General features: G+C 41.1%; 1 protein-coding gene across 1 annotated transcript; it reads right to left on the bottom strand.

Annotated features, from left to right (window-relative positions):
• Window positions 1-189: 189 nt before the first annotated feature.
• Window positions 190-27,578, bottom strand: mybpc1 (myosin binding protein C1; the record flags this gene model as incomplete). Its single annotated transcript, XM_079236121.1, has 31 exons — window positions 190-1,092; window positions 3,581-3,767; window positions 4,011-4,147; window positions 4,532-4,691; window positions 4,784-4,923; window positions 5,437-5,632; window positions 5,716-5,804; window positions 5,908-6,075; window positions 6,672-6,806; window positions 7,373-7,561; window positions 7,638-7,742; window positions 7,826-7,985; window positions 8,412-8,548; window positions 8,639-8,745; window positions 8,820-8,985; window positions 9,078-9,244; window positions 9,947-10,052; window positions 10,176-10,300; window positions 12,546-12,678; window positions 12,770-12,933; window positions 15,369-15,425; window positions 16,018-16,069; window positions 16,155-16,272; window positions 16,358-16,506; window positions 17,144-17,254; window positions 17,839-17,874; window positions 18,322-18,363; window positions 20,385-20,432; window positions 24,048-24,074; window positions 26,233-26,319; window positions 27,344-27,578. 31 exons carry the CDS (start codon window positions 27,576-27,578, stop codon window positions 998-1,000), a joined length of 3,828 nt encoding a protein of 1,275 aa, XP_079092247.1. The 3' UTR covers window positions 190-997.

The raw sequence follows: 27,578 nt of genomic DNA, 5'->3' as shown, positions 1-27,578 counted from the left end.
CTCACTTATTCAGGCTATTGTTGATTAACTATGTTAATTATTTATTACGTTTTTATATCTTAGTGTCCACCATAATAAATCTTTATTTCCCCCAAGAAATAAAATGAAAAATTAATCTCTGTGTGTAAGCTTTCTTTAAATGGATAGTCATAGCATTATACTCCAACAAAAGAGCACTCAAAGCAAAAATCACATTTTGAAATGACTTTTTTATTGTAATCCATGGGTCATAATTACAAAGGTAAATGCATGCCCACATGACTGAGCATCAATCAAAAAGTCCAATATGAATCCAAAAAAGCATTGTGTCGTGCAGGACTGTGTGTAAACCTCTACATTTTCTCACCTATTTGACATTCAGGACCCACACAGAAAAAGTGAAATGAACAATTATTCATTGAATTATTGTAATGTGTACTATCTTAGAAGGGTCTGCACATCATTACTCATAACATTACTCTGGTCTACTTTCATTTTCCTCACATATAGAAGTACTGACATGGCATACAAACACCAACACATTGTTTACACACTCCCTTTGCCCTTCTTTCAGATCACGGAAATAAATTACCACCTTCAGCTGACACTCCCAACAAGAATCAACATGTAAAATACTGCAAGTGTACACTGATATATGTACTTTGTCTATGTTTTATTTTTGATGTTTTTGATGTTTTTTTACACACTACTCAAAGCTAAAACTAAAACACTGCTGGCATGCATCTGAGCTGACAGTCTTTCAAACACAAGAGGATGACAAAGAAGTGACCTGGCTTTTTTTTAAATGTATTTTATATTTCTACAGTAACTAGCTCCAAACGTGCACACAGCATGTCACACCACAGACCAGTACACCCACCACCACACTCCCCCATCAGTCTTGCCATCGCTCCATCCAACCCTCAGGCCGCTGACCCTCAGCAGGTGAGAGAAGAGGGTCACTATCAGCGGCAGATGTCAGCAAAGCATAAGTGTCTCATTGCACGCTTTCCGGTTTTTACTTCTCTTGATCGACAACCTTCTCGTTCATGTACTTGTCAATCAGGTGTAGGGGCACTCCGCGTTGCATGAGCTCGTAGAAGGTGAATCCTCCTGAGGGACGAGAGGAAAAACTCTCTTATAATATTCTTGGGAGGGACGGAGGTGGAAGTGGAGAGTGAAAAACAGAGAGAAAGAGAGGAAGAGAAATGGGGAAGAGGAAGAAAAGAGAATGCAAAGACGAGAGGAGTTCAAACCAAATCTCTGCGTCTGCTCAGGCTTGCAGAACCAGAAGCACAGTTGATATCACTGAAATTATACAATGCAGGTCAAACATCTTCAAAAGATTCCAGAATTAATAAAGCGTACGCTATCTCTAGTTATCCACAATATGCTAACAGTGGTGGAAGTACTCAGAGTGGATGCATTGCTAGCTAGGCTAAGCTAAGCTAACTGTCTGTAGCTTAATATCTAATTGAGAGATGAGAGTGGTATCAATCTTCTTATCGCTCTGCAAAAAAAGCAAATTAACATACAAGTACTTCCCTAAATGTCAAAATATCCCTTTAATTACACTACTTCAGTAAATGTTACGTTCCACCACTGTGAGCCAAGGGATACAACAGGAACTGTCAGACACAACTCATCGCTCAGGTCCAAACAGGACGTAGAAAATACCCGGTGTTAGTAAGCTTTGTTTGGCTCCTGTATGATTTAACGAACAGCAGAAAAACAACATACGTAGACGTCATGTCAACATAATAAAAAAACTCATTCCCAGCTCTGGATTTCTTGGCAAAGGTTAGCAAGTTTGCAAAATGTATTACTCACCTTGTCTGTGACACAACATAAATGAGCGGTATAGTCTTTGAATTCATTCCATTTCACACCAACGACTATGGCAATCAATTAAAGATATTCAAAACAGGGCTGTTAAAATTCATCCAGCAAAGCAGAACTGGGGAATAATTTGGCAAAAGTTGTCATGCAAACCTCGTTTTTCATTAATGCCCGATTTCACATGTTCTTTCCCTGGCACCTGCTTTCATGAGGAAGAAAAGTTGCCACAATCCCACCGGCTGAGAAAAGCAAGGTTACACAAGCAGGCTGAAAGATGCATAATGAATGACATAAGCTTCATATGCCAAAACCATATGAAAGCTTACCTTTTATGAGAACATACATTCACAATTCTTGAGTTTGGACTGGGGGAGAGAGAAGAGAAGAGGGGTTAACAAAATGTTAACATGGAGTTATAGGTGTGCACCAGGGAATACTGTTGAGTTATTACTGAGCTCTTTTATATGAGGAGTTAACTGTGTGCATAAAGAGGGCAGTGGAATCTGTGGAGAACAGTTTAATTAAGGCAACACAAAAACACCACAGCTCTATGTGTTATTCCTACTGAGATGTGACTGTGTGTTGAGGTGGTGTGTTGTGATGATGAACGAGATGACTGGATAGAGAACACGGGGGATAAACCTCTACATGTGGTGGCGGTGATGGAAATGTGTCACCAGATATTATGTGCACTGCACACAAAGGAACGGATTATTATCAAGTCATTATTTCTGTCTATTTAGAAAATGGCGTCCAGGAGCCGGTTGCACCAACTGTTCATAAGTTCAAGCAGCAATTATGTGGAGAAAAATAAATCAGGTTGCACCGCACAAATAGATTTCATGTAACTTTGTCAGAAAGCTAATTGAGCTACCTGGCAGCGTTAGCTTGATATTCTTTTTAACAGTTAGAGGAACCAATTTAATATAGTGGGCAACACCTTGTAATTACAGATTCTTGGCGCCGTTGGTTCCAAAAACACAGTATAAAACTTAAATAGCATCCAATAGAATCCAAAGTTATTTTTGCGCTGTTCACATGAGCAAGCTAGAGACTCAGTGGTATGGATTTGACAATTTAAAATTATTTAAAGTGTTTTTTATATATACATATATAAATAAAGACTAACTTACTAATGATTGGCAGGTAAGTTTAATAAATGGTTTGGCATCCCAAGGCTATTATTTTCTGCAATTACGTGACAGCTCGTGACGCTACAGTCACTTCCTGTTTCCATAGTTCCTTGCCTTGGATTGGACAGTGCTACAGATTCCTTGCAACCAATTTATACATTACTGATGTCTTTACTACTACAGCTAAGATTCCTTAAGTTCTAATGGTGCAACCCAATTAAGAAATAGCCAGAAACTAGTTAAAAGTTACTAAGAACTTCAGAATGACTTCCACACAACCGTAGCCATACATTTATGAATAGCAGGTGCAGCGAAATCCAGATACTTACATGTCCAGCACCTATGTGGCCCTTTGGTAGACTGCAAACAAAGTCCAAACACTAAAGTACTCCAGTGGAGTTGGTTTCCCAAAGCCACCTTTGCAACATTATATTAATAAGACAGTGACTATTTTGATTACAAATGATTATTTCTCTTTTTTTAGATGAAGAAAAAAAAAGATTCTTTTAGCAAAGGCACAGGTAAGAGGCAGTATAAATTAAGAAATAAAACAAGAAAGGTGGAAGGCTTTGAGAAACCAGACTCAGATACAGATGATTCGCTGAGCTCCCATCCTGGTCCACACTGACCTTTGACCTCCAGCTTGCAGTCCACTTGAGCCTCTCCCAGGTCGTTGACGGCCTTGCAGGTGTACATACCGCCATCGTAGGGGCTGGGTTTCCTGATCTCTAGAGTACATACTCCCTGGTTGCTAAACATGCGGTAGCGCGGGTCGTCGAGGATAGCTATCTTATTCTTCATCCAGACCACTTTGGGCTGCATTCAGAAAACAGAAGAAAAAAGTAAAAAAAAAGACTGTACCCATCCACTCAAGGTTTTAAATATAATGATGTTTATAAATATGTTTTTGGACCACTAGGAAGAGAATCAGTGCTATAATACAACATGATCCTGAAGGACTGCAAATACTCCCCATCCCCAACTGCTTCCAATGCAACCCAACACTTTATTATACACATTTAACTCGCTGTGAATGACTATTTAGGTTCTGCCACGTACCCTTGGGTTGGCCCGGACACTGCAGTTGAGAGTAGCGTTGTAGCCGGCGATGGCAGAAGTGTTGATCAGCACCTGCGTGAACTTTGGCGCCTCCATGAAGTCGTGGTCGCTGAACTCGTATGTTTTGAGCTGCATGCCTGTTGGGGGAAGGGTAAAGGAATGGGGTTGCGCATGATACTGTCGCTGAGCGGTATCATGTGGGATATTCCCTAAGTGATTAAGTGATGAGGAAAAGACAACATTTTTTTGTTTATCATCGGCTGAGGCTACAACACCACTGTTAAAGGGCTTTTAAAGTGAGCCTGTAAATCAATTCAGGCTCACTTTAAGGCAGAGAACATTACAGACAGCACCTTTCAGATAACAGCATGTGAAAAGGATAGTCAGCAAATGAAAAGACAACATTTTTGACACGTGAAATGCATGTGATTTGTTCCAAGGTTCTGACTTTGGAAGCATTTTCCCCCATCAGAAGGTGTTAGTAACCGTTGACGTTTGCCAATATGTCAGTCACTGCATACCTTCTTTGACGATGAGTGCGCTTTTCTTGGTTTGGGTGGCGGTGTCGCTCGGGCCACACATGTTCTCAGCGAAGATCCTGAAGAAGTACTCGTTCCCCACCACCAGCTCTGTGATGGTGATGCAGGTGCGATGGTAGTGCTCAATGCACGTGTACCATTCCTGAAAAGCAGATCGAAGCATGTAAATGTAAATATTGACCTCACATCATTTGCCATTTCAGTTAAGTATATTTTGTAAAACGGATCGCCGACCATTGTCTTCTTGTCGGCCTTTTGGATGGTGTAGCCTATAATCGGGGCGTTGCCGTTGTCTTTTGGAGGAGTCCAGGCCAGAGCCACATTTCCTCCCCAAACATCTTCAATCGTTATACCCTGAGGAGGCCCAGGCAGGTCTAACAATCAGAGAAAAGATTGTAAGCAGACAGTTTGGTTTTGTTATTTTCATTTCAAGTTGACCATGCAATGTCAAAGCAATCAATTTAATACACATTTTATATGCATGCCGGCCAAAGTAATAAATTATGATGTAAAACCAGTAGGGAATATGTCTTTCCCAGCAGCGTACATCAATAATTCATAAATGAATGCAACCTGAACCTCAATAAGCAACATAAAATGGATGGATGGATTAACTGAATAAAGAATATTCATTCCTTCAAGTGTTTTCTTAAATTGACACTTGCCCCTTATGAGACAACGATGCAACAATAACATTTTTAGTCGTAGTAGTTCAAAGTTTAGGAGTGTATAACGTCTCCTGACAATGAGAGACAAAAACATTTTATACCTAGCATTACTGTCGACAGCAATAAAGAGATTTAAATGTATAATAATATAATACATTTTAGACTTTTCTTTTTCTTCTAGGGCATTTTTTTGAGGGAACTAGATTTGATGTCACTGACCTACGACTTGTATGTCAAGAATGGCCGTGTCCACGTGGTTCTCCACCTGCACAGCCATCTCGTACTTTCCAGAGTGGCTGCGTTCTGCTTTACGGATGAAGATGATGCTGTCGCAGTCTGTGTTGCGGATGTTGACGTGGGTCGGGTCTATGGCCTGGCCCTCCTTCAGCCAGGTGACCTTTGGCCTTGGTTTGCCCTGCAGAGATCACACACACACACACAGTTTATGCTTCTGCTCAGAGATACAGCGGATGTTGGTCGGTTGGTCGGTTGCCATACCATAAATGGTACTACGAGGTTGACCGCTTCTCCAACTCTACGAGTGTACGTCTGCTTCAAGTGTCGTGGGACGCGGATCTTGGGTGGTTCTGAGGAGGAAACATTGATATCGATGTTTGTTTTAATTCAACTTTAAAGTCAAGTTACAAAGGCTCATTTTCAAACCACTCCACATAAGTTTCCAGAGCTCACCGATAACCTCTTTGACCATGATGGAGTGCTGAATGGTCCGTGGAGCGCTGGCTCCGGCAGCGTTGATGGCTTTGACTCGAACTAGAATTTTAATTCCTGGAGTCAACCCAGTGATAGTGAACTTGGTCTTCTCTGTCAGCTCATCGTTGGCAACTATCCAATCATCGGCTGTAAGGAAAAATCAGTCCAGCTGAAAAATAAAATTTGCTAACGAGTTTCACTGAAATTTTTGTGGGCTGTGACAAACATGTACGAACAATTTCAGACCCCTAATAACTATGTGACAGCAGCGATGTTACACGTGTGGCATTAAGACTTGGTGATTTGTGATGCCACAATGTACATTTACAAACTATATAAGCAGCATGATAAATAGATAGTGCCCACAATGTTGCATTGGCCGGTGTATTTGGTGTCATTTTTATGCTGCAACAATTTCTCTCTTTTTCCACCGGACAGAATAAATATGCAATTTATCACGTAACCTTAATTCCTGACTATTTCCTGAAACTTTTACCTGCCACAGCCCACATTTACCCAGTATTTACCAGATGGCAGATGCTAACTTCATTTTGTGATTCCCATGCATTACATTTTTTAAAACCTTTACAATTTCTATGGAATCTCTTGGTGAACGTGTATCACATTGTGATTTAGGACCAATGGTTTAGATTGACGGTAAAAAGTTTCACACAGTTTCTCTCATAATCGTCAAAAATCACACAGTCAGTCGTGGCCTATATTCGATTTAAAGGTTGTCTCACTTCCTTCTACGCAGTACTCTACTAAGTATCCGTCCAGACCGGCAGCCCCGATGGTTTCAGGAGGACGCCACTTTACGGTCACCGTGGTGTCGGTGACATCGTCCACCACCAGCATGGTGGGCTCACTGGTCACAGCTGAGAGGAGAAGACAGGTTTTAGAGATCAGAGGAGTCATCGCAACAATCCAACAATGGGTGTGAACGAGATCGGAAAACATCCATTTTGGCCAGTCATGAAGAAGTGAGAACGGCGCCTCTCGCTCTGGCTGGTATGCTCTGAATCTGCATGTCAGATCTCATTAGTCCCTGCTCTTTCCATCTATTCTTGTATTCTGAATCACAGTTAACCCCTATTGAACCCTCTGACAGACCTGATCTCCTAAACCTCTAATCCGCAGATGATTTGGCAGCCATTATAAAGACATATTTAATATCCTCTAAAGCTCCTGCCTGTCGAGTGGAGGTCACTGTCAGAATGCTTGGGATGGTGGGCTATCGGGAGGAACAGCTGCGTTGCCGGGGCACCAAGGGCAGATCACACATGCACCGCCACCGGGCCTCCTCTGAGATTTCCTCCATTATCATAAAACGGTTGTTAGATAAACTGAAGCCTCGCGTAATACTTTCCCGGATAGATTATTGGCAGCAACAGCTCAAAGGCCAGTGTTTAGACTGCTCAGTGGAGACATTTGGGCTACTCACCGAGGGGAGTAAAGGCTTTGGATGGTTCACTGGGCTTGGACACACCAATGGCATTGACTGCAAAGACCCGCACTTCGTACGGCACGCCTTCAATCATCTTCTTGGGTTCGAACGCTGTTTCTTTGGTCAGGTCAAAGTTGAGTCTCATCCATCTGGAGCTCTGTTTCTTCTTTCTCTCGATGAAGTATCCTTTAGAGGAAAGCTTGTAATTTAACCCCCTACACATACATTTAAGATGGGGTAATACGTAAGATGTGACGTTTACCTAATATTGGGGAACCCCCATCATATTTTGGCGGTTCCCATGCCATGGAGCACCAATCACCGCCCACCACTGGGACCAAGGGAGCCTCTGGAGGGTCAGGGATGTCTGCAGAAAACACAGTGTCATGTTAAGGATTCAAGAAAGTTAAATGCAATTCCCTCGCACCTTTGTGTTTTGTGATCACTTACCCACAACCTTGATTTTGACGCTGGCTGAGGCTTCGCCGGCCTCATTCTGCAGGACAATCTTGTAGTTGCCCGTGTCCTCCCGCTCCGTGATGTCAATCGTCAGGCTGGTCTGGTCGCCGTACGTTTCAGCGTGGACGCGATTGCCCGACTCAAGAATCACCTACCAAGACAAATGAGGGAGAAACATTGTTCCATTTAAGCCTTAAATGTGAAATAAAAGATAAAAGACTGGGAATATTCTATATTTTTGTTATTATCTACAAATCTACACATTTATTTTATAATTTATCATTTATAACTTGTCTGTTTATCCAAAGCCTGATATAACTTATTCCGACACTCGGTGATATGTTCATTAAATCCTGTAAACAAGGCCACTGTAGTTTATTCTGAGTCAATCCCACACACACCGTCCTGCTGCTGGAAATACTCAAAAGAGCACTTAATATGCATTAATCCGAGTCTTGAAATAGTCTTCATTCATGCACACGGAAGCCCGGGAATTACCTTGGTATATTTAAAAAAAGAAAAATAATGCCAGCTGTTTGCTTTAAAGGAGTTTAGCACTAAATCCATTGCAGCTCACCCTTTCTCCCTTCATCCACACCACCCTGGGTGCTGGTTCTCCGCTGATGGGGATCTCCAAGCGAAGTTTGTTTCCCGCCACAATTGTCACCGTGTTGTCTGGGAAGTTCATGCTTTCCAAGTGCACCCTTGGTGGATCTATAGGAAATTAAATGACACCATAAAAATGTATGTTATGCTACTTTTTACAGTATATTGTCAAGATATAAAATTGTGCAGGTTGCGTACCAATAATGTTAAGTTTGGCCGAGAGGCTCTGTGAATATCCCTCCGGAACAAAAGTGTAGTCTCCTGCATCGTGAAGGGTGCCGGCCGCGATTTCCAGACTATGAACCCTGGAAAGCCGACATGACATTAGTCATCAGTGTGAGCGTGGTTGTGATTGACGAGTTCAAAATGGATCCCGTACCTATTTCTGTGTACGATTTTGATGCGGTCATTGGGCTGGATCAGCTGTCCATTCCTGTACCAGCGGCCGGGGACGTTGCCCGGGGAAATCTCGCATTGCAGCTTGATGGGCTGACCCAGCAGCACCTTCGAATCATTGAGGTCCTGGTACACCTTCAGCGGTTTCACTAATTCAAAATATGAGAACAGAATAGAGGACATTGGTAATACTGATTCTTTTTGCAAAGACAAAAAAAAAGAAGCCCGGGATGCTACATACAGTCAACTTGTACATGAGCCTCTGATGTGCCGCCGGTAGCCATGATGGAGTATGACCCGGTGTCCTCTCTGGAGGCGTCGTCTATCACCAAGAAGTGTTTAGTTCCTTCACACTTAACTCGGTATCTGGAGCGCACTCCCGTTGGAACCTCAACGCCGTTCTTCATCCTGACGGAGGAAGAAGCGTTGGAAATTAGAAATTAGTCACCATGGTTAAGTTAGCAGCTCAGCATAGAGGGCCTCATTGTTACTCAAGTGTTATTTGGAAAACTTTATCTCATGGGTTCATTATTTTACAGTTCATGTGAAGTTCTATTTCATGTGGTACTAGTTACAGTGCAGGGAGAAGTTCTTTGGCAGTTGTTGATTTACAGAAGGATTTACTTGAAATAACAACCTTGTTTAAACACAAGTAAATATTGATTCAGGATTAATTTAATATCTGATACTGATACCAACATGAATAGCTGGATTGCGTATCAGTGACCTATTCACTTTAATCTATGTTTACATCTCCCTCTAACTTGTCAGCTGTTTGGAAGTTATTCAGTAAATCTATATCTATGTATGTATTTGTTTCATTTTGTCAAGTCAAGCATGATGATGCACATGCACAGGGAGACATACAGCTCATTAATTACATTATTTAGTATTTAACAACCTATCAAATAAAGCGTTTATTTCATAATACTTTGTAGCTTTTATCTAAATCTAGGAGCACTGTTAGTGCTTATGCTCTTTAATCACTACATGACCCACAATGCATCCAGCCAGAAAGAAGGTGCAACTGCTGTCCATTCTGCATAATTTAATATTTCCAGAGCAATCTAGTTTGAGTTTGATTATTTTAAAAATTAAAATGAGTCTCACCATTTGACTTGAGCACCTTCTTCTGACACCTCGCACTCCAGCTCCACCCTCTCATTCACCGTGGTTCTCACAGCCTCGATATCTTTAATAATCTTCACTGGCAACTCTGCAAGACAAGAGAGGAAAAACAGCACGTTTCTAACTGATTTATACACGAACCGATCTGCAGCGTATCATATGATATATACAGTTCTTTACAAGCGAGACAAAGGGGAACAGGTGGAGGTACCTTTGACAAACAGCTCTGTTGAGCATTTCTCGTCTCCTGCAGCTACAGAATATGTTGCGTCATCAGTCAAGGCGCAGTTGTTGATAACCATAATCCTTAGCGTGCCCTTTTGCTCAAAAATATACCTAAAAAGAAAGTCCATTAGTCACATCACTGCTCACCAACACTATGTACAGGTCAATACACCAGACAATATAGAATATGGATGGATTCTATTACATGATCTTAAGTAAAAGAAAGACGACAGAATCAAAAAAATCATTCTTAAAGTAAAAATGTACAGCAGTGTTGTGAAAATGAACAATCACAACTTCATTGTTATACTCGGCATGCATCAAGTGCACCCATCAGTCAGGAGGACACAGGGGGCGGGATCACACGGACATGGAGAAAGGGAGAATTGACCAAACTTCCTTACTTACTTCCTTTGACTTAAGGTCAGCAGTGGAGCCAGAATAGGGCCGAAGCACAGGAAGTGTACAGTAGGTGAAAACGGCAGACAGGAAAGAGCGTCATCACATGACACACAGATAGAAGGACAGACAAAGACAGAGAAACATCATGCTTGTCGACGAGAGAGAGAGCTTTTCATAGTGAAGTCTTCTGAACAGAAAGCTCTGGAGAAAATGCAACATGAGACCAAAACCAGAAAACAGCAATAACCTCCCAGATGGCTTTAATTGGCATGGCTTTGATTCGAGGGTTCAGGGAATGAGTCTGTAATCCTAATATCTACTCTAAAATGCTGTAAACAAACTGTATTTGTTGACGAGTAATTTTGGTTTTACACCTTATTATGAGATATACATTTAATCATTATTATATATTTAAAGACTCACTAGATAAAGAATGTTTAATTCAGTTTTATTGGTTGATCTTAAAACATGCATACAATTATTTTGGGCTGATTGGAGTGAACAAAATAAACATATGATCATCTTTTAAGTTGATTTTCATATATGAGTTATTGCCATACAATATACATTATAGCAGCTGTAGAAATGTAGCTTTTTGCTCCTTTTTAAAGGGTTGTATAACATTAGGTTTTTTCAAACCACTATTCCCAAGGTGAGGAATAAGTATCACTCTGTCTAGTATTTAATTCATTCGTACACATTTAATTAATAAATACTAAATGCTAATGCTAATGCTAAACACATAAATCATATCTACTACAGTCTTTTCAGTCATAGTAGATTTGAAACTAAATCATGACGGCTCCATAATTATAGGATTTTTGTTGTTAAGGTTGCAGTAGTAATGGCTTATTAAAGCACATGATCTTTATTTAAATTGATTTACTATGTGATTTAGCGTCTATTAAATTAGTTCAAAGCCAGACTTAAAGACCTGTAAAGGAGGTATACCACCTTTTTCCTGTACGGAGGAGGACATATACAATTAGTTCATGGCAACAGTTGACATCATACACTGTATTTACATCCAAATGTAGCTCTGGGGCCTAAATATATGTTCATTCATAATGTACCTAAAGCTACATTCACACTGCAGGCAAAGGTGACTTGTATCCGATATTTTTTTATGTTATGAACGGCACAAATCACATGGATTTTGATCTTTTCACTTCTGATTCAGATAAAGGTCTGATTTCTTTGCAGTCTGAACAGTCATGTCGGAATTCATGAAACTTTCCCAGTCCGTCTAGATTGAGGTTCACAAACCCACGACTCCCGGCTCCGACTCGGCATCCACGCACACAACTCCGTATATCATTAAAAGTGTGGCTCTTATTCTCGTCATCCTCCTTATAATCTGCTCACAAATTCACTGGTTTCCACTGCAAATCAACTTACAAAGGAAATTGAAAAATGCTAATTTCAGTGACCTACATGTTGACTGCCATTCGACAGCAGACTTATTTATTGTCTTTTGTGCAGGCGGATCGGTTCATACATTCTAATTGAGCATTAAGGCTTGCAGTGTGAATGCAGCCTAAAGTGTGTGGGAGAGACTGTGTGGAAAACTGTGAAGGTGCTGGAAGGTTCCAATAGAAATACTGTCTTACTAAGCCACTTTTAGGTTGTAATATTTTTCTATATGGGTATTTCTAAAAATGTAGGTCTGTGTGGCACACAATGTGTTTTCGAGCTCAAGTAAATGAGTGAAAAGAAGACACGGACTGAATGCATCTGTAAATGATGTAAAACATGTTGACCATTGTGCTTTTGAGTGGTGACAAAACATTATATGAACACACATAATATCAGAAAGAAAGAAAGATGATGCTCCAAATGAAACGCATACAGACATGCGTTTTATTTGTGCCATGTTGACGGGGAGAAGGCACAGAAGAGAGAGAGAGGGAGAGAGAGAGAGAGAGAGGCTGGAGGGGAAAATGTTGCGACATACTTGGGAGAGGGCCTGATCTCCTGTCCGTTCTTGTACCACTTCAGATCCACCGTGGGGTCGGCCAGATCCACCACCATGCGGATCCTTCCCCCTTTATCCGCCTGATATGCCGGCTCCAGTTTCTTTGCAAAAGCTTTAAATAAATGTTGTGAAAGAGACATTAAGATCAAGATTGACACAAAGACTGATGATATTCACCAAAAAATGTGAAAAAACTGATTTACCTTCGCTTTTCTTCTCCTCTCTTGGGATCTTCTTCATCCTCCGCAGCAGACCCCTCAGATCCGTGATGCCGTACATGAAGGCGATCTTCTCGTACTGATCCGGCCGGGCGTTCTTCAGGATCTCCCACACGTCCACCTCCGGGGTGTCATCCGGTTTGACCTCCCTAGTGGAGCCGGACACGAGGGAATGATGTGAGGGCGCGGGTCATAGGCTGGTGTTTGCAACGTGTCCTGAGGAACTACTCATTAAGCTCGAGAATAGTCGTTGGATCATTATTTTACCAGGTTCCTTGGTTCCTGCTCTGCCATTTCTAGGTTTGTGCATCCTACTCTGTTCCTCGGGACATGTCACACAAAGGGATGGCCGTGGTGAGCTGTCTACCTGCGCAATCAGCTCTGGAGTCGGATGTTAACTGGACCACAAAACACAGAGGCGCTCTCTAATTTGCCAAGAAGTATTGGAGGTATTAATTGTGTCCGCACAAGATTATTCAGGATTCAATCTAAAGATCTATCCTCTAAACTAGTGGTTTCCATCCTTTTTTTTTCTGCAACTGTTAAATGCAATGGCAAAAGTATTTCTAACATCTACCATATATTAGAACCAAAGAAGAAGAATCCCACTCAGCTACATAAAAGTCCACTCGATAGTATTGTTACAATATTCTAAAGATTGAGGTTTGCCATTGAATCCACAATAATTATTGTAAAAAGGCTTTTTTTAAAGTTTCTTGCATGCATTGAGAAATATTAAATGGGAGCAGAATTATGGAGGAAATTTGAGTTGGGATCTTTTAGTTTGGATACAAGACTTAAGAGTAAGTGTGAGAGATGAAACAAGTGTTTTTTATCAGGTTTAAAGGATTCAATTAGCACACAAAAGCACACACAGACCAATAAAGGAGAGCTTTTGATTGTCATCCAACTCATTGAACTGCAGAACGCCTTTGTTTGTAATCACATGATATGCACACGGATATCGTGGATATCGGGGAAACCGACTTTAAACGCTGATTTTAACGTCTTTCCTGTTGCTCTCATGAACTGGCCCATCCCTTTGTTTTGTTGTTGGTTTGAGTGTTCACTTCAGAGATGCTCCGTCACGGGTTAAGATGTTAGATTTTGTGAGATCCCCGTTAGTAAACACGACGCCCCCGGACATGAGTGTCTTCATTAGTTCACATAAAGAACATTCAGACAGCCCTTTCTTTCGTCGACATTTTCCCAAATGTCTGAAAGATTGGAGGTGAATAGCGTCAGGTATTATTCCATTCTATGTTTGTACCTCTCATCCGTTTATTTTCAGGCAATTGTGAAGAGAGCTGAAATAAACATGGTGGTAAAATCTCTATATATATTTCTAAGTTGAAATAAATAAAAAAAACGACAATGTAGAGATAACACTATTTTACGGCGTCATTTCTCTATGGCCCACGGTCACATCAATAACGATCCAAAACGGCGCCCTCTGCCTCATGAAGGTGCTCACCTCAGAGTGTTTATGACGCAAGGCCCATTTCCATCATTACTGATTGCGGACGGAGCGGCTAGGAATGCTGCCTTCAAATGAAGTGTTACCGTACTACAGGAGGCCAACACTCTTGCTCGTCCAAGTCCTAGAGCTACATGTCATGCTGGGGACTCTACAGGATTACAGTACTCACCCGCAGTAAGGTCTAAGCATTTTAAAACCTATGATTCTCTCTCTACTAACCTTTGATTTCTGAATATGTAGGGGAGAAGAAGAGACAAGCCCAACGTAAATGTATAATTTCGCCGGTGAAACTGTGTCACTGCCTGCAGGACCATTTGTGCTCACACGTAAATGTTGCACTGTATCATCTGAGAAATGCATCGTGGTGTTTATTCTGAGCCACGACTGAAGCTTTAGCAAACCAGAGGTTTTCAAACTGTGAGGGCGCCTCACAAAAATCTGCACCCCCTGACTAAGTCCCAGATATGATGCACAGACTAAGCGTCATGTGCACTTTTAGGGGATATCATTATTATCAACAATTAAATGTCCATAATTCAGTTTATAAATCATACAATAGAGATGTTCCTTATAACTCTATAGTCAAAACATCTACATTTTCTTTAGTATCAACGTAATCCAGTACAGGAACTAATAGATAATACAGAATACTTTCAATGGCGCTATGTTACCAAAATGTTCGGCTAAATACAACAAAGAACTTCTCCCTATTAACTGAGAATATAGCCAGGAATATTCAAATTATGGACATCCATATCAGCGCTTGAATCATCCCAAAACTGCAAAATTGACTGAAAAAAGCTGCACCTTTAAGTAACACAAAATTGTTCTCAAGTAGTTGTTGTTCTACTTCTGTTGTTCTAGTTGTTCTAATAATATGACTGACATAAATCCATTAAGATTAACTTATTTCATGTTACACTATGTGGATGCTGCACAGTTGTCCAATTTTTTTCCACAGTGTCGGACTTTGAAAACCCCTGGTGAAGCATAATGTGTCATCTGAAGAAATGTATGTGCCACTTATACAGCAGCCCAATACAAATCAAAGTAAAAAAAAAAATACCGAAAAGGACAAAGTCTGGGTTGGGATTTGATTCTCACCTATGTTTAAGGAGACCACTAAAGTCAAGCTCCCCTGCATCCTCTTGTCCTTCACTGCTGTTGTTAACAAGGAGAGATTAATACAGATCAGAGTTGAAACAGTTCCAGGCACTATAAAACAATGCCAAAAGAGAAACACAAAGCAAAGTCTCAATTGATGTGTTAGCTCCAAGCTAACGCATGATTAATGCTTACACTAAAACACTTTCTTTTTCTTTTACGGTTATATAAAAGCTTGAAACAAGGTGTTTTGTGAAATGCATTTCAAGAGTGGTCCCAGGCAATATTGCCACAGTGTTGCAACATTGTAAAACTGGGATGCTTTGCATTGCTTTCCGGACACATTGTTTGGAGGGAGATTTAAAATGCAAGAGTTGGCCTTCCATTACACATTGAGTTGGCAGGTTGAGTTGTAGCTACCTTTGAGAAAGGTTAATGACATTATTACAAACTTGTCACACTTTAATGTAGTACAATAATATCACTAGGAGTTGACATGTGTTCTTCACTTTTCAGGAGCATGTATTAGTATTAATCCTTTTTACTGGAATAAATACCTTTGGTTTGTTCAGTTGGAGTGAAAAAAATGAAATACTGTACTGTTGCATACTGAATTCATAACGGCCGCTGTTGACAGTTCTTTCGTTACCTTCTTTTGAAAGCCGATCGAATGTCAATATTCTGTGAGCCCTGGTCAGTTTCTGTAAGACAGTGACAACACATATGCTAGACGGTATTTTGTGAACACATTAGAAGATATTAATGCTCCTCGATGCTTCAACACACCTTTAACTTCCAAGTCAAAGGAACAGCTGTCAAACTTGTCCTTGTAGGTGACTTCACACCTGTAGTTTCCAGCATAGTTGTCTTTGGCCTTGATGATGTGCATCTCAAATGTGTGCATCTGCCAGGGGGTGATGTATAATAATTGGTTTAACAGCGCTATACTGAGAGGTGGTGCTCACGTAGGAGCAAAAGCTGTGCAGTACCTTGGTCAACCGGTCAAAGGTTTCTTTCAGCTGTAAGTGCTTTCCTGTCTTGCTGGCTAGATCCATCCATTTTCCTTTAAACCACTTGACTGTGGGTTTGCGGAGGAGATCTTTGGCCTCCACCTTGGCAACAAAGGTGATGTCTCCACCTTGAGATACAGAAAATGAAGTGTCCAACAATCCAATTAATAAACCATAAATGTCCCACTGAAAGTTTAATAAAACCCTACGCTGTCAAAAAACATCTTTATTGTGACATTTATTTAGAAATGTTGACGCTGAGGCTCGTGCAACTCTGGAAGTATAGTTCAATATTTAAGGCAATGTGTTTATTGGATTCTTTTTTTTTGCAGAGATCAATACCACTCTTATGTCTGTTTATTTTTATGATGATAATGGTGGTTAGCACCAGTATCCGGTTAACTTAGCTTAGCATAAAGACTGTAAACAGAGAGAAAAATCACAAGCGGGGCTCTGAGTTAACATTAAAATGTTATTATTTATTATTATTATTTATTGTTATTATTTATTATTATTAATATTATTATTTGTGCAACAAATTAAGTGAAAATTCATCAATTTGTGTTTTTACACAGGGTTGCAAGATATGCATTTCTATTTTGCTTGATATTTTATCAACAGGCATAACTCTTGGCAAGAAAGCAAATGTGTAACTACTTTTTAAGGCTTAGAGAAATCAATGTATCACCCTCGTACCAATCTTAATATCTATAATTGGATGTCTTGTACTTATATTCATCTCCTCTTTGCTGTGCTATCACTCACCCACAGGGATAACAGCACTTTGGGGACTCTCTAGCATCAGGGTGGACTGTGGTGGGGTGTCAATGGGCTTGTCCGGGTCATCCGGGCCCTGGCCATCTCCCAGAGACCAGACTGGTCAGTCAGGAGAAACACATGCGTGACACAATGCTCGCCACCATCATTGTGCAAGGAAACATTCAAGCGGTACAGTTCAAGAATTCATAGACCCACCTTTCACTTTTGATCTGAAAGTTTTAGTCCTACCAGAGGAGAGTTACACAGACAGACATTTTCTCACTTTCAGCCATCACTTGTCATTCAAAATTGAAGCTCTTTGCAACATGGAAAGCATGAAACAGACAATATGAAACAGAGAAAGTGTGTCTGATAAGCATAACAGGCCACATTAAAGGGCATTTTTCAGCGAAAATAAGAAAGATGTTGTCACATCTTCATCTTCCTGATGCACCAGTATCCTATGTAATGGGAGTAATGGTCTGTTATGCAAGTTCACCATTGACCAAAGTATCTGTCAAATGTTGCTTGCTACTTTTGAATCCTTTATCCTGAGGCTAAAAATGTGATCAGCTGTGACGGAAAAAAGGAAAATGGTTGAGTCACAATCTCAATATCTTGATGATGATCTTCCTCTTGGAGTGTATGAAAAAAAGAGTATGATTTCCATATTTGTATTTTATTGGCCACCACTTTATTACCTGAGTCTTTTCTCCCCATGGCTGGCACGCTATCATCTAAACAAAGACAGAGAGAAATTTACAGCATATTGTAAGGAATAATACTGTAAAGTCCACCGAAGCAAGCACACACAAAAGTAAAACCAACAAGCAATTACAGATTTGCAAGCATTGACCCGGGGAATTCTGAATCAAAAACCTGAAAAAAATTCTTGAATAATCATTGATTGCTGATTGCAAAACATAGATCTGATTGTTATGACCAGAATTCCAAATGTGTTCACATAAATGGCAGTTTATGTGTTCAGAAAAAAACATGTTCATGTAACACCATGTATAAAAAAACATATATTAATAGGTGTATGTTAATATGTTAGCAAAGAGATTTTGACCATTTTCACTTATTTATATTGAAAAGCTAAGGTAAGGTAAGGTAATCTGATTTAGAGTCGGCTACTGGTTTCAGAGGAACTAAAATAGAGGTATTTAACAGAGAGATCTTACTAGGCAGCTCAATTGAGAGTTTCTTGGGTGAATTGGCATCCTCTGTGAAAAAAAGCACAGTTATCATTGAAATGAATGAGGATAAACTCATCTATCGTAGGCGGTTTGATGGATATTGTGTCTACGTCAGGGTGGGTTTAACTAGCTGCTGAATGTTTTCCATTGAAAAGCTATGAGAAGCAGCTGTGTGCTTTTTCACTCAGTGAACTCAATCACATATCCCTCATCCTTGAAGCCTTTTCTCTTGTAAAATTAAAATAAACTGTTAGGAGTACTCAAAATAACACAAATATTTGTCGCACTTCTGGCGCTACCAAACAGAAATGCATATTTCATCAGAAGTTGATGTTATCAAGTATGTTTTGGATTTACAAAAAAACTTTAGGAATTTGGTCTTGCTGGTTTGTTTGGCAAATGTGATTGTGGTTAATTTCCCCACCACACAGCGCTTCATCAAGCTTTAATGTTTAACATCCAGGAGATTCTCTCAGAGAGTCCCAGTTGGTGACTTAAACTATAAGTGGAATTAAAATACAAGCATGATAATTTAGAATACTTTTTGGTAGATTCATTTATTTGCCGCCTTACCAATGTCTGAACGTGAAGTAAAGTTACAGTGGTAGCACAGTATTGAGCCTAGCTTAGCGTGCAGACTAGAGTTAGCTAGCTAACGGTAAATGCAGAGGAAAAGTTAGCGTAACTCCGACAAAGGTGCCATTTCCCACCTTGAAACCGTCTTATTAAAAATAATGTGTGTGTGTGTTTAGCAGTCAATAAAGACATGACAACTTCCAAAAAGTGAAGCCGAAACATCTCGATCTCCCCCTGGTGGCTGGCCAAACTAATAAAAATGTTTTTTCCCACAAAGATGGTTTCTGTAATTTTACGTTTTTCTTATCAGATTGATATATGCTCATGTGTTAATTTTTCCATAAAGTTTGGTTTTAATTAGTCATTTGATGCTATAAAAAGGGGGTGTGACATCATGATTGACAGCTAGCTTCAAAGAAAAAGAAGAAGAAGATGATTGACAGCTGCTCTGAGCTATGGCTCTGAGTGAAGCAGGCTCAGGTTAGGAATGTGGAGAGGCGGGACCTCGATACCAAATACCGCTAGCTATAATAAGATACAAAATTTAAGCCAGTTTTTAAGTTCTTGGCTGTAATTTATTTAGAGGCTCGCTTTTTCCCCTGCTCATGCTTCCAGTCTTTAATAAGCTAAATAAATGCTTCACTGCTAGCTAACTAGTTTGTTTTGGACAGAGAAGAACTTGATAAGACAGCAAGTAAATACATTTCCCAAATGTATTTTAAAAGAGCAAAACACACAAAAGGGAAGGTCAATTCCCAGAAAAGTTTGAAACGTACTAACAAACTATTTTCTAACAGCATCTAAAAATCAGAGCTCAATTCAATGATAGGCCATAATTTGGAATTTAATTCCGAAAGTTGCATAACAATTTTAACAAATAAAATTATAGCAATGTTCACAAACTGTTCTGGAACATATTCAAAAGTTGAACTTCAACAGCGTTCCCTTTTAGTAGACAGTATTTTAATGTATTGAACAGTACTGTGCATGTGTACTGATACGCACATTTAGCAACCCTCTATGTATTTTGAATGTATAAAATATACATGTAAAATATCATTTTCACATCCATACCTTTATTCCAGATGAATAAATAAAGATTGATATGCTGGTAGGATTATTTTGCACACATTTACATGTATATCTGTGCACGTCCATACATCGGAATATTTACAGATTTTACATGAAAATCTGAACAAAAACATTTTAACTGCGGCGTTGCATAGATTTGAGCCCAATATTTCACACACCAGAAAACAAATTGTTGGATTAATTTAGCTATTCTTAGATCACCACAATGTAGTGGACCAACAAACAAACTAGTAATTTATGACTCAACTAGAGCTCTTCCCAAAAAAATACTCATGAGGTGATAGGAGCTGATCTGCGCCTGAGTTAAGGTGATTGCATCTGTCCTCAAAGGGTGAGGTGAGGATGAATTAGGAAGTAGTAAGGGCTGTTAGGGTACCAACCTGCTTGGGGTGTTGGGGATGGGGTAGTGGCTGCAGCATCATCATCATCTGCAATAAAGGTGTCATTGACAAATAGACCCACCTATCAAAAAGCTCCAAATCCATCACTGGCAGGTCAAAAAGACACAAGACTGGCAGGCCGACAATTGGCCGTCGATCACATGCGAGACAAGACTCTGAACGGAGCGTTGCATGCAGCTCTTGGACAGGAAGAATGAGACCAAAATATCAACTGATGGTTTGACCCTAACTGCTGTAGCTTTCTCAGATAAACAGTGTGCGGTCATGAATGCTCAGTACCACAAACGTCTCAAGCCACCGAAACAAAAGTGCAGAAAAACAACACGGGGGTATCAAAAAAACGTCAACCTTAAAGCGGCAGATGCAACCCATATTTGCAAAAAAAAAGCTCAAGACCAAGCCAACAAAAGCACGAAAGATTTGTGTAAATTCAAAGAATCTCAGCTTCCCTCTCAAAATCAATTAATTTCAACTTACCTGTAGATACTACATAATCAAAACCAGCCGGCTGATTGGTATTGAACGCTGTATTTGTGAGTTGGTTCTGCTTGATACATTCATGTTTCTGGATTATAGAAGGAGTTTCACTCACCTTGTACACAATTTGCATCTCCTTCAGTTTGCCATTTTAGGTACTTCATCTAGTGCTTATTATTATTATATCATTATTATTATTAGTATACATTAGTTCTTATTACTTTAGATATCTGAAAGCTCAGACACTGCACCGAATTCTGCATGCATTAAAAGTCATGAAGGAATTAGAGCACTGTTTTAAAAGCAAATTATAAATGGATCCAAGTGAAGTCCAATGGTTTCTGGGTAAAGTAAAGGTAATCTGTCACCTTTCAACTGAGAGTAAATCTAGGTTTTGGATCACTTTGCCATGCTGCTGAATCATGTAGTGGGCAACTGAAATGACTAGTCGGACTTTCAGGACTTGTTTGCATTTTCAGTGAAAGAGCTAGAGGGTTAACCGTGCATTTGAGAGAGAAATGGGAATCATTTAACTCTAAAAGTAATACTTACCAGTTGGTGGGGGGGAGCAAAGGCCCTCTTCTTTTACAGTAGAGTTACTGGACTCTGCTTGCTCTTTTACCCCGACCCCACCAGGCTGTGGTTGTTTTGAGCCATTCTCTGTGGGACTCGACTCCTGAGCCGTCACAGCCTGTAATGGCTCAGGCTCAGTGGGCTCTGGTTTCTTCCCATCAGTCTCAACTGGCTCTTTCCCCTCTGCTACCGCTTCTGTACAGCAGACAAAGCGCCAAGCTGGAGCAGCAAGCATCTGGCAGAACAGCCTCGCAAAATAATGCTTGCTCAAAAAAACAAATAAGTATAAATAGCTAATGACCAGATAGACACAATCTTACTTGGTGACGTTTGAATAATGAAGGTAGATTTGTACAACCATTCTGGTGGCTCTGTGAGGTTTAGACACACAGCTGCTCCTTGAGTTAAATGCTAACAACAGAATGCTAACATGCGGATGTTCAGCTGGTATATTTTGCATGTACACCATCTTGATTTAGCATGTTAGCATGTTGACGTTAGCTAATTTGCACCAACATACAGCTGATGGGAAAACCGTTGTTATTAATGTTCATAACATTTTTTGCCATATAGTGGCACAAGAGGAAAGATCAGAGGATCTCTCAAAGTCAGCAGGATTTATTATCTTTGCACAACATGAAATTTCAATATTTCAGTCGTGGACTGACTGACTTAGCCATGCTGCGAATATGGCTAAAAGAACAACTCAAATCAATCATTCAAATTCAACTAAATCAATTACTATTCCAATATATATATATATATATATATATATATATATATGAATAAAGCACAAATATGGCCATTGTGTCTCCTGTTATACTCAGTTGCACCAATGGAGCAACTATCTGGTCATTGCATATCTTATACTGTAAAGTGATCAAGAAAGGAGTGATTTACTGACTCATACAGTATGTATGTAAGGATCTGTTTGCTTGTGCTATATTTAGACAGCTGACCTTTGACCAGAGTCACCAGACTCAGTAAAATCAAATTTCCCCAATCCCTCTCTCCCTCCTTTATTGATGACTCAGTAAATCACACAGTTGCACCAACTCAAAGACAGCCACAGCACAAGTTGCTGTCAACACCAAGCGTCAAGGCAAATGCAGGTAGAGGAGTGCAGGTGGAGCAGTGCAGGCACAGCGAGTGCATTGGTGGTCTTACAGCTAACCTAATTAACTCATTGTGTAAACCTACGGTGTGTTGAGCAATCATACCTACACAAGAAAACTGCAGTTTCAGGCCTCTCAGAGTGAATTAGTCGAAGAAGAAAAAACGTGATCGCACACACCAAACGAAAAACACGTGATGTGAATGTGATGTGAAAAAGAACTCTGGGGGGGGAAGTGAAGGGTCGCGTCAGGTTTACCCACCTGGGGGTGGAGAAATCTCCAGGGAAATCTCAGGTAGGGGCAGGGCACCGTTACTGTCTGGGGCAACACTTTCTGAGCATGTGACAAATATAGTGGTGGATGGAACAGCTGCTTTTTATGAGCACAAAAGCTTCAGCATCTGCAATGCCTCTCTCAGTCAAACATACACACCAAAACAAACACACATAAAAAACACACAAATGTGTAACAACTCACACATCTACACCAACCCGACTGCACGTAGTAATTCACACTTCATCGCAATCAAATCATATTTCTTTTCTCAGCATTCTCACATCGTATACAACACAGGGAAAAAACAAATTGAATGACCATTTTCCTGCTTATAAATATACAAAATGTGCTGTTAATATGTCAAGATTAGGATTATGCAAATGTATTGAGGTTCACAACTGAAATGCACATTAAAAGATGTTAAAATAGTACAATGCAGAATCATACTTTATACCTCTACTGATGACAACACCCATTGGAAGTGTTATGCATCATCATGTATATACATTTTATAACTGTTTTCATCATCTATTTGAGATAAACCGAGATTGCACTGAAAAAAAGGCCTCTTTGGATCATGAAATGCATATAACCCCGACATTTATTTGTTCATGTGTTGTTACACATGTTAAATGTTCAACAATAATGTGTAATTGATTGAGTAATGACACTGGAAGTCACGAGCCGGTGCCCACCAAGATCTGACTGACAATCTTAAATATCTTATTATCTGACCAATCCATTGGAGCCTCAAGATGCTGCAGCTCCAAGGTCAAACCTCAGCGGCGGCAAAAAGCCAGTTGCATGCCGGCACCTTGCTCACGTGGGGCGGCCGAGGCGGCAGCTGAAGCAACAGAGAGGGATCAGCAGGCTGACGAGAGGAATGTCAGAGATACTGACAGCTTGGTCGTCGCCTCAGATCGCCAAGGAGCACAGCAGCATGTCCATACTGCCGACTATTGGCTGCACATTTACACTCCTATCCGACTGTGTTTGCACATTCAGGCTAATTTCAGAACTTTGCTTATTATGTTACGTGTGCAGATGTGCTGGTAGATCTTTGTCCTTCTTTCACCTGTGCATCTACCCTTCTTTTGATAAATACATGTCTGTTGCTGTGTACACTGCACTTTGTGCAGCTACAATCTGCTACACTGTGAGCTGACACGAGGAGATTAGATGTCTATCGCCGTCCACTCACCTCCTGTCTTGCCATGTGGCGTCTCATCTAAAAGAAAAAAAAAGAAAAACGAAACACATCACAGTCAAACATGATAACGAGATGTCTCGCTGCATGACTCAATCGCTTAGGAATGTCTTTCCATTGGTGCACATTGACTTAATTTATTGATGTATTGATTGATTCACCGCCAAGCCGAATCATCCTCCTCCCGGATGACTGGCTCCACATGCTTCGACACTACGTTGTCTTAACTGATTATGAAAGAGGCCCACATGACCATTTGTTTGCCCTCTGCCTCATCTAGACTTAGTGTTTGTGCGGGGGTGTAGTGACGAAAACATGTTTGGATACGACATTCAAAACCTGGAACAGGACTCAATGCGAGGCCTCAACTGATCAAAGAATCCATACATGCTTGGCATGCAATGGCGGGGTTCAAATGAACGTCTCTTTGTTTATAGTGGGTTAGTGGAGCACAGAGCCACCAGAGGTTCTCTAGTACCAGCTTGTTCTCATTCACATGGCGTCAAATACAGACGCTTTGTCACGCCCCTCGGCGTCTGATGTCACCGCACAAGGATCCCTGAAGTGTCTGCATGAGACACACCGGGGCTTTAAATTATTGCAACCCATCTGCATCATTATTAGACGGTCCGAAAAAACACTCTGGGAATGCGATGACGCAGAAACGCAGGACTTTCGTTAATTTGAAGTTTCCATTTTTAAAGCCATAGTATTTTCACCCAAAGTTGTTTTGTTTGAATTCAAAAGGTTAACCACATGTTTACTGCGGCCCATCGAGGAGCATCAGTGGTTTGGCCAAAGAGTTGGGATGAGGACTTGTTACACTACTCAAGGGGCCTTCACACAAGTCACGAAACATCTTGAGCCGCCTGTTCTATTCTTGTTCTTGCTCAGATTAGTTTAAATTCTCTCTCTTGATGATAAAGCCAACATTATGTAACAGTGAAGGAAAAACTCAAACACAGCAATTGTGTGTTGGTTTCCAAATCGGCAAACCTCATAAATCAAGGACTTACACACAGTTACTGTGGGAAATATGAATAAAGCACAATACGGCCATACGCTAAATATACTTCAGGTCAAATCCAACGCTGAAATGAGCTCAGTGCACGGTCGTCAAAATGAGAGGAGGACCTCAGAGAAAGGCTCGACACGCAGTCAAGTGGATGACGGGTGCAGCGACTGCTCAGGATCACTGTTCTCAAGGTGAGGCATCCATCCAAGGTGAGCCAGCGTTTGGTAATTTCTTTGTATTTGATCTTAAGGCACATCTCCAAAAAACAGAAAGGAATGAAATTGAAATAATCAAACCCATTATCTTTGATTATCTCCAAAACGTTTGCATAAAAACTTAAATCTTAAAAAAAACAACTTCATAGGCCATCTCAGTTTCTCACTTGCAGCTGTTTGCACCCAATCTATGAACACTGCAACCCGAGGTCCATGTCTGTCCACTGACTACGCACCATTTTAAACAGCCATTTTCCTCCCATCGCTTATTAGCGTCTTGGATCATTACCATTCGTAACGATTCCCTCTGAGCATTCCTTGTCAAAATTAGCCGCGCTCCCACCCGCCTCACTTCACAACAATGCATCGCTGGCCAGCGGGCCACAATCCTGCAGGGTCACATCACGCACCCCAGAATGGGCCTCGCTCTCTGTCTCATCTCCGCTGGGATAATGAGAGTGGAGAAAGGTTTTGTTTCACCTCTGAGGACTCCCAGTGCAGCTGACAGGGCTGCAGGTATTTTCAGCTGTTGCCCCTGCTGGCGTGCAGACAGAAGAGCTCATACAGACTCCGGTGTGAGCCAAACTGTCGGCAGCTTCGTTTTTCCAAATAATGACCTATTGCTTCGATACACTGACAGTAATTATACTGTTTACCCTTGCTGTGGTCGTGGGGGTTTACTTTAACTCTGGTTAAACAAGAGCTTCTGGGAGACTTAAGAAAGACTTGAGGAGAGATGAGCACTGTACAGGTCCCAAGAGGTCAATTAGCTGCTGACAGGCTTTCCCTCCGTATCTTACCGTGGGTTTTATTCATGAGGTGGTGTTCTGTAACGCAAAGCACGGTAAAGACCAAAACCGACCGAAACCCTGAACTGATTGGCAGCCGAGGACAGCGCTTGTAAGGCCTCTGAGCACGGGGTCAGACGGTTAATGGGGAGGTGTCTGACCTCTGAGCGATCCAACCTGAACCGATGGGTGGCAGGGAGATGCCGGTTTTGGCGTGTGGCACAGGAAGAGGAGGAGGGGTTTGGCGGCTGTGGAGGGGAGATGGCAGGGAACAAGGGATGGGGATTAAAAGTGCGCTCATTCTGAACTATTCCAGGGACAAGAATCCAGGTCCCGAGAGATCTGCGGGCGACTCAGCCAGTCCGTCATCTCTGGTTTTGACTTTTTAAAGGCTTGAGAGTGGAGTGTCTAAAACAACAGCGCTGGCCTCCTCCTCTTCAGCTGTTCAGACTCATTTAAAGAACAATACTTTTCTACTCTCATTTATCTGCTGCTCTTGGCTATGCAGCTATTTATGGGTAGTATTTGTGGCCGACTGGAATCTGCTGCCTCTATTTCCCCTCAGCTTTGTCTCTGAGGGGGATCAGGGATGTTTATGGCTGTGGATGAACACTGTGGGGGCAACTGTCCACAGTACAATGGTGCGTCAAGATGAAGGCCAAGCTGAGCTTCACATCATTTCAGGATCTTGGTTTCCTGGCAGTTGGGAACGTCTTCTCATTCTTGCCTCAACAAGAGATTAGGAAAAGATTTAGATGTGAGAAATGGAAGCTTGGAGCTTGCAGCTGGTTGTTAAGAGTTGTAATCTCCCCAAATGTGCCAATGCCAGTAAAACAGCGGCCATGAACCTAATCTTGAAAGTGCAATGCCCAATGTCCAAAATGCAGCACAAAATCACAGATTTTCCTCAAAGGGTTTTTAGACTTTTGGTTCTGATAAAGAAAAACTTAAACATGAGGAAACAGAAAGAGCAACAGAAGAAGGATCCGTCTTTCAGGAGTTAGTGTCTATGTGCAAATAATGCCTGTGGTGTCGGGAACAACCACAGGCAGATCATCGCCCCGCCCGGGGGATAACAAGTTTATTAAAAACTTGTATCGTCTCTCATCAGGAAGGCTTCCAAAGATCCAAACAAAATGTCCCATTCCCTCTACATGGGCATGTCTGGGTCGACGGCAGACCCCCGAAAGAGCTGGGCTAATGGGGAGGGTGGGAGTAACACCATATGGTAATGACGGACAAGAGGGGATTTAAAAGGAATGTTGATGGTACAGATGAGTGGCGTTGTGGTGTGCAGGAGAGGGGACGGGTTCAGATGCGGTGTGCGGTTGGATAAGGAGTCGAATAACGGGGAGCGGGGGGGGTCAGATCTGACAGGTTGGCTCACATCAATCATCAGAAAGACAAACACAATCAGGTTATTTATCCTCATACAGCCCGGCCCTCGCTCCAGTTGCGTCCCCCTTCGCAGGTCTTTGCTTGAGTCAGGCTCGGCGCTCATTGGCAT

Source organism: Taurulus bubalis, assembly GCF_910589615.1.
Source record: "Taurulus bubalis genome assembly, chromosome: 20".
Classification (NCBI taxonomy): domain Eukaryota; kingdom Metazoa; phylum Chordata; class Actinopteri; order Perciformes; family Cottidae; genus Taurulus; species Taurulus bubalis.
This window is presented reverse-complemented; position numbering and strand designations above follow the sequence as displayed.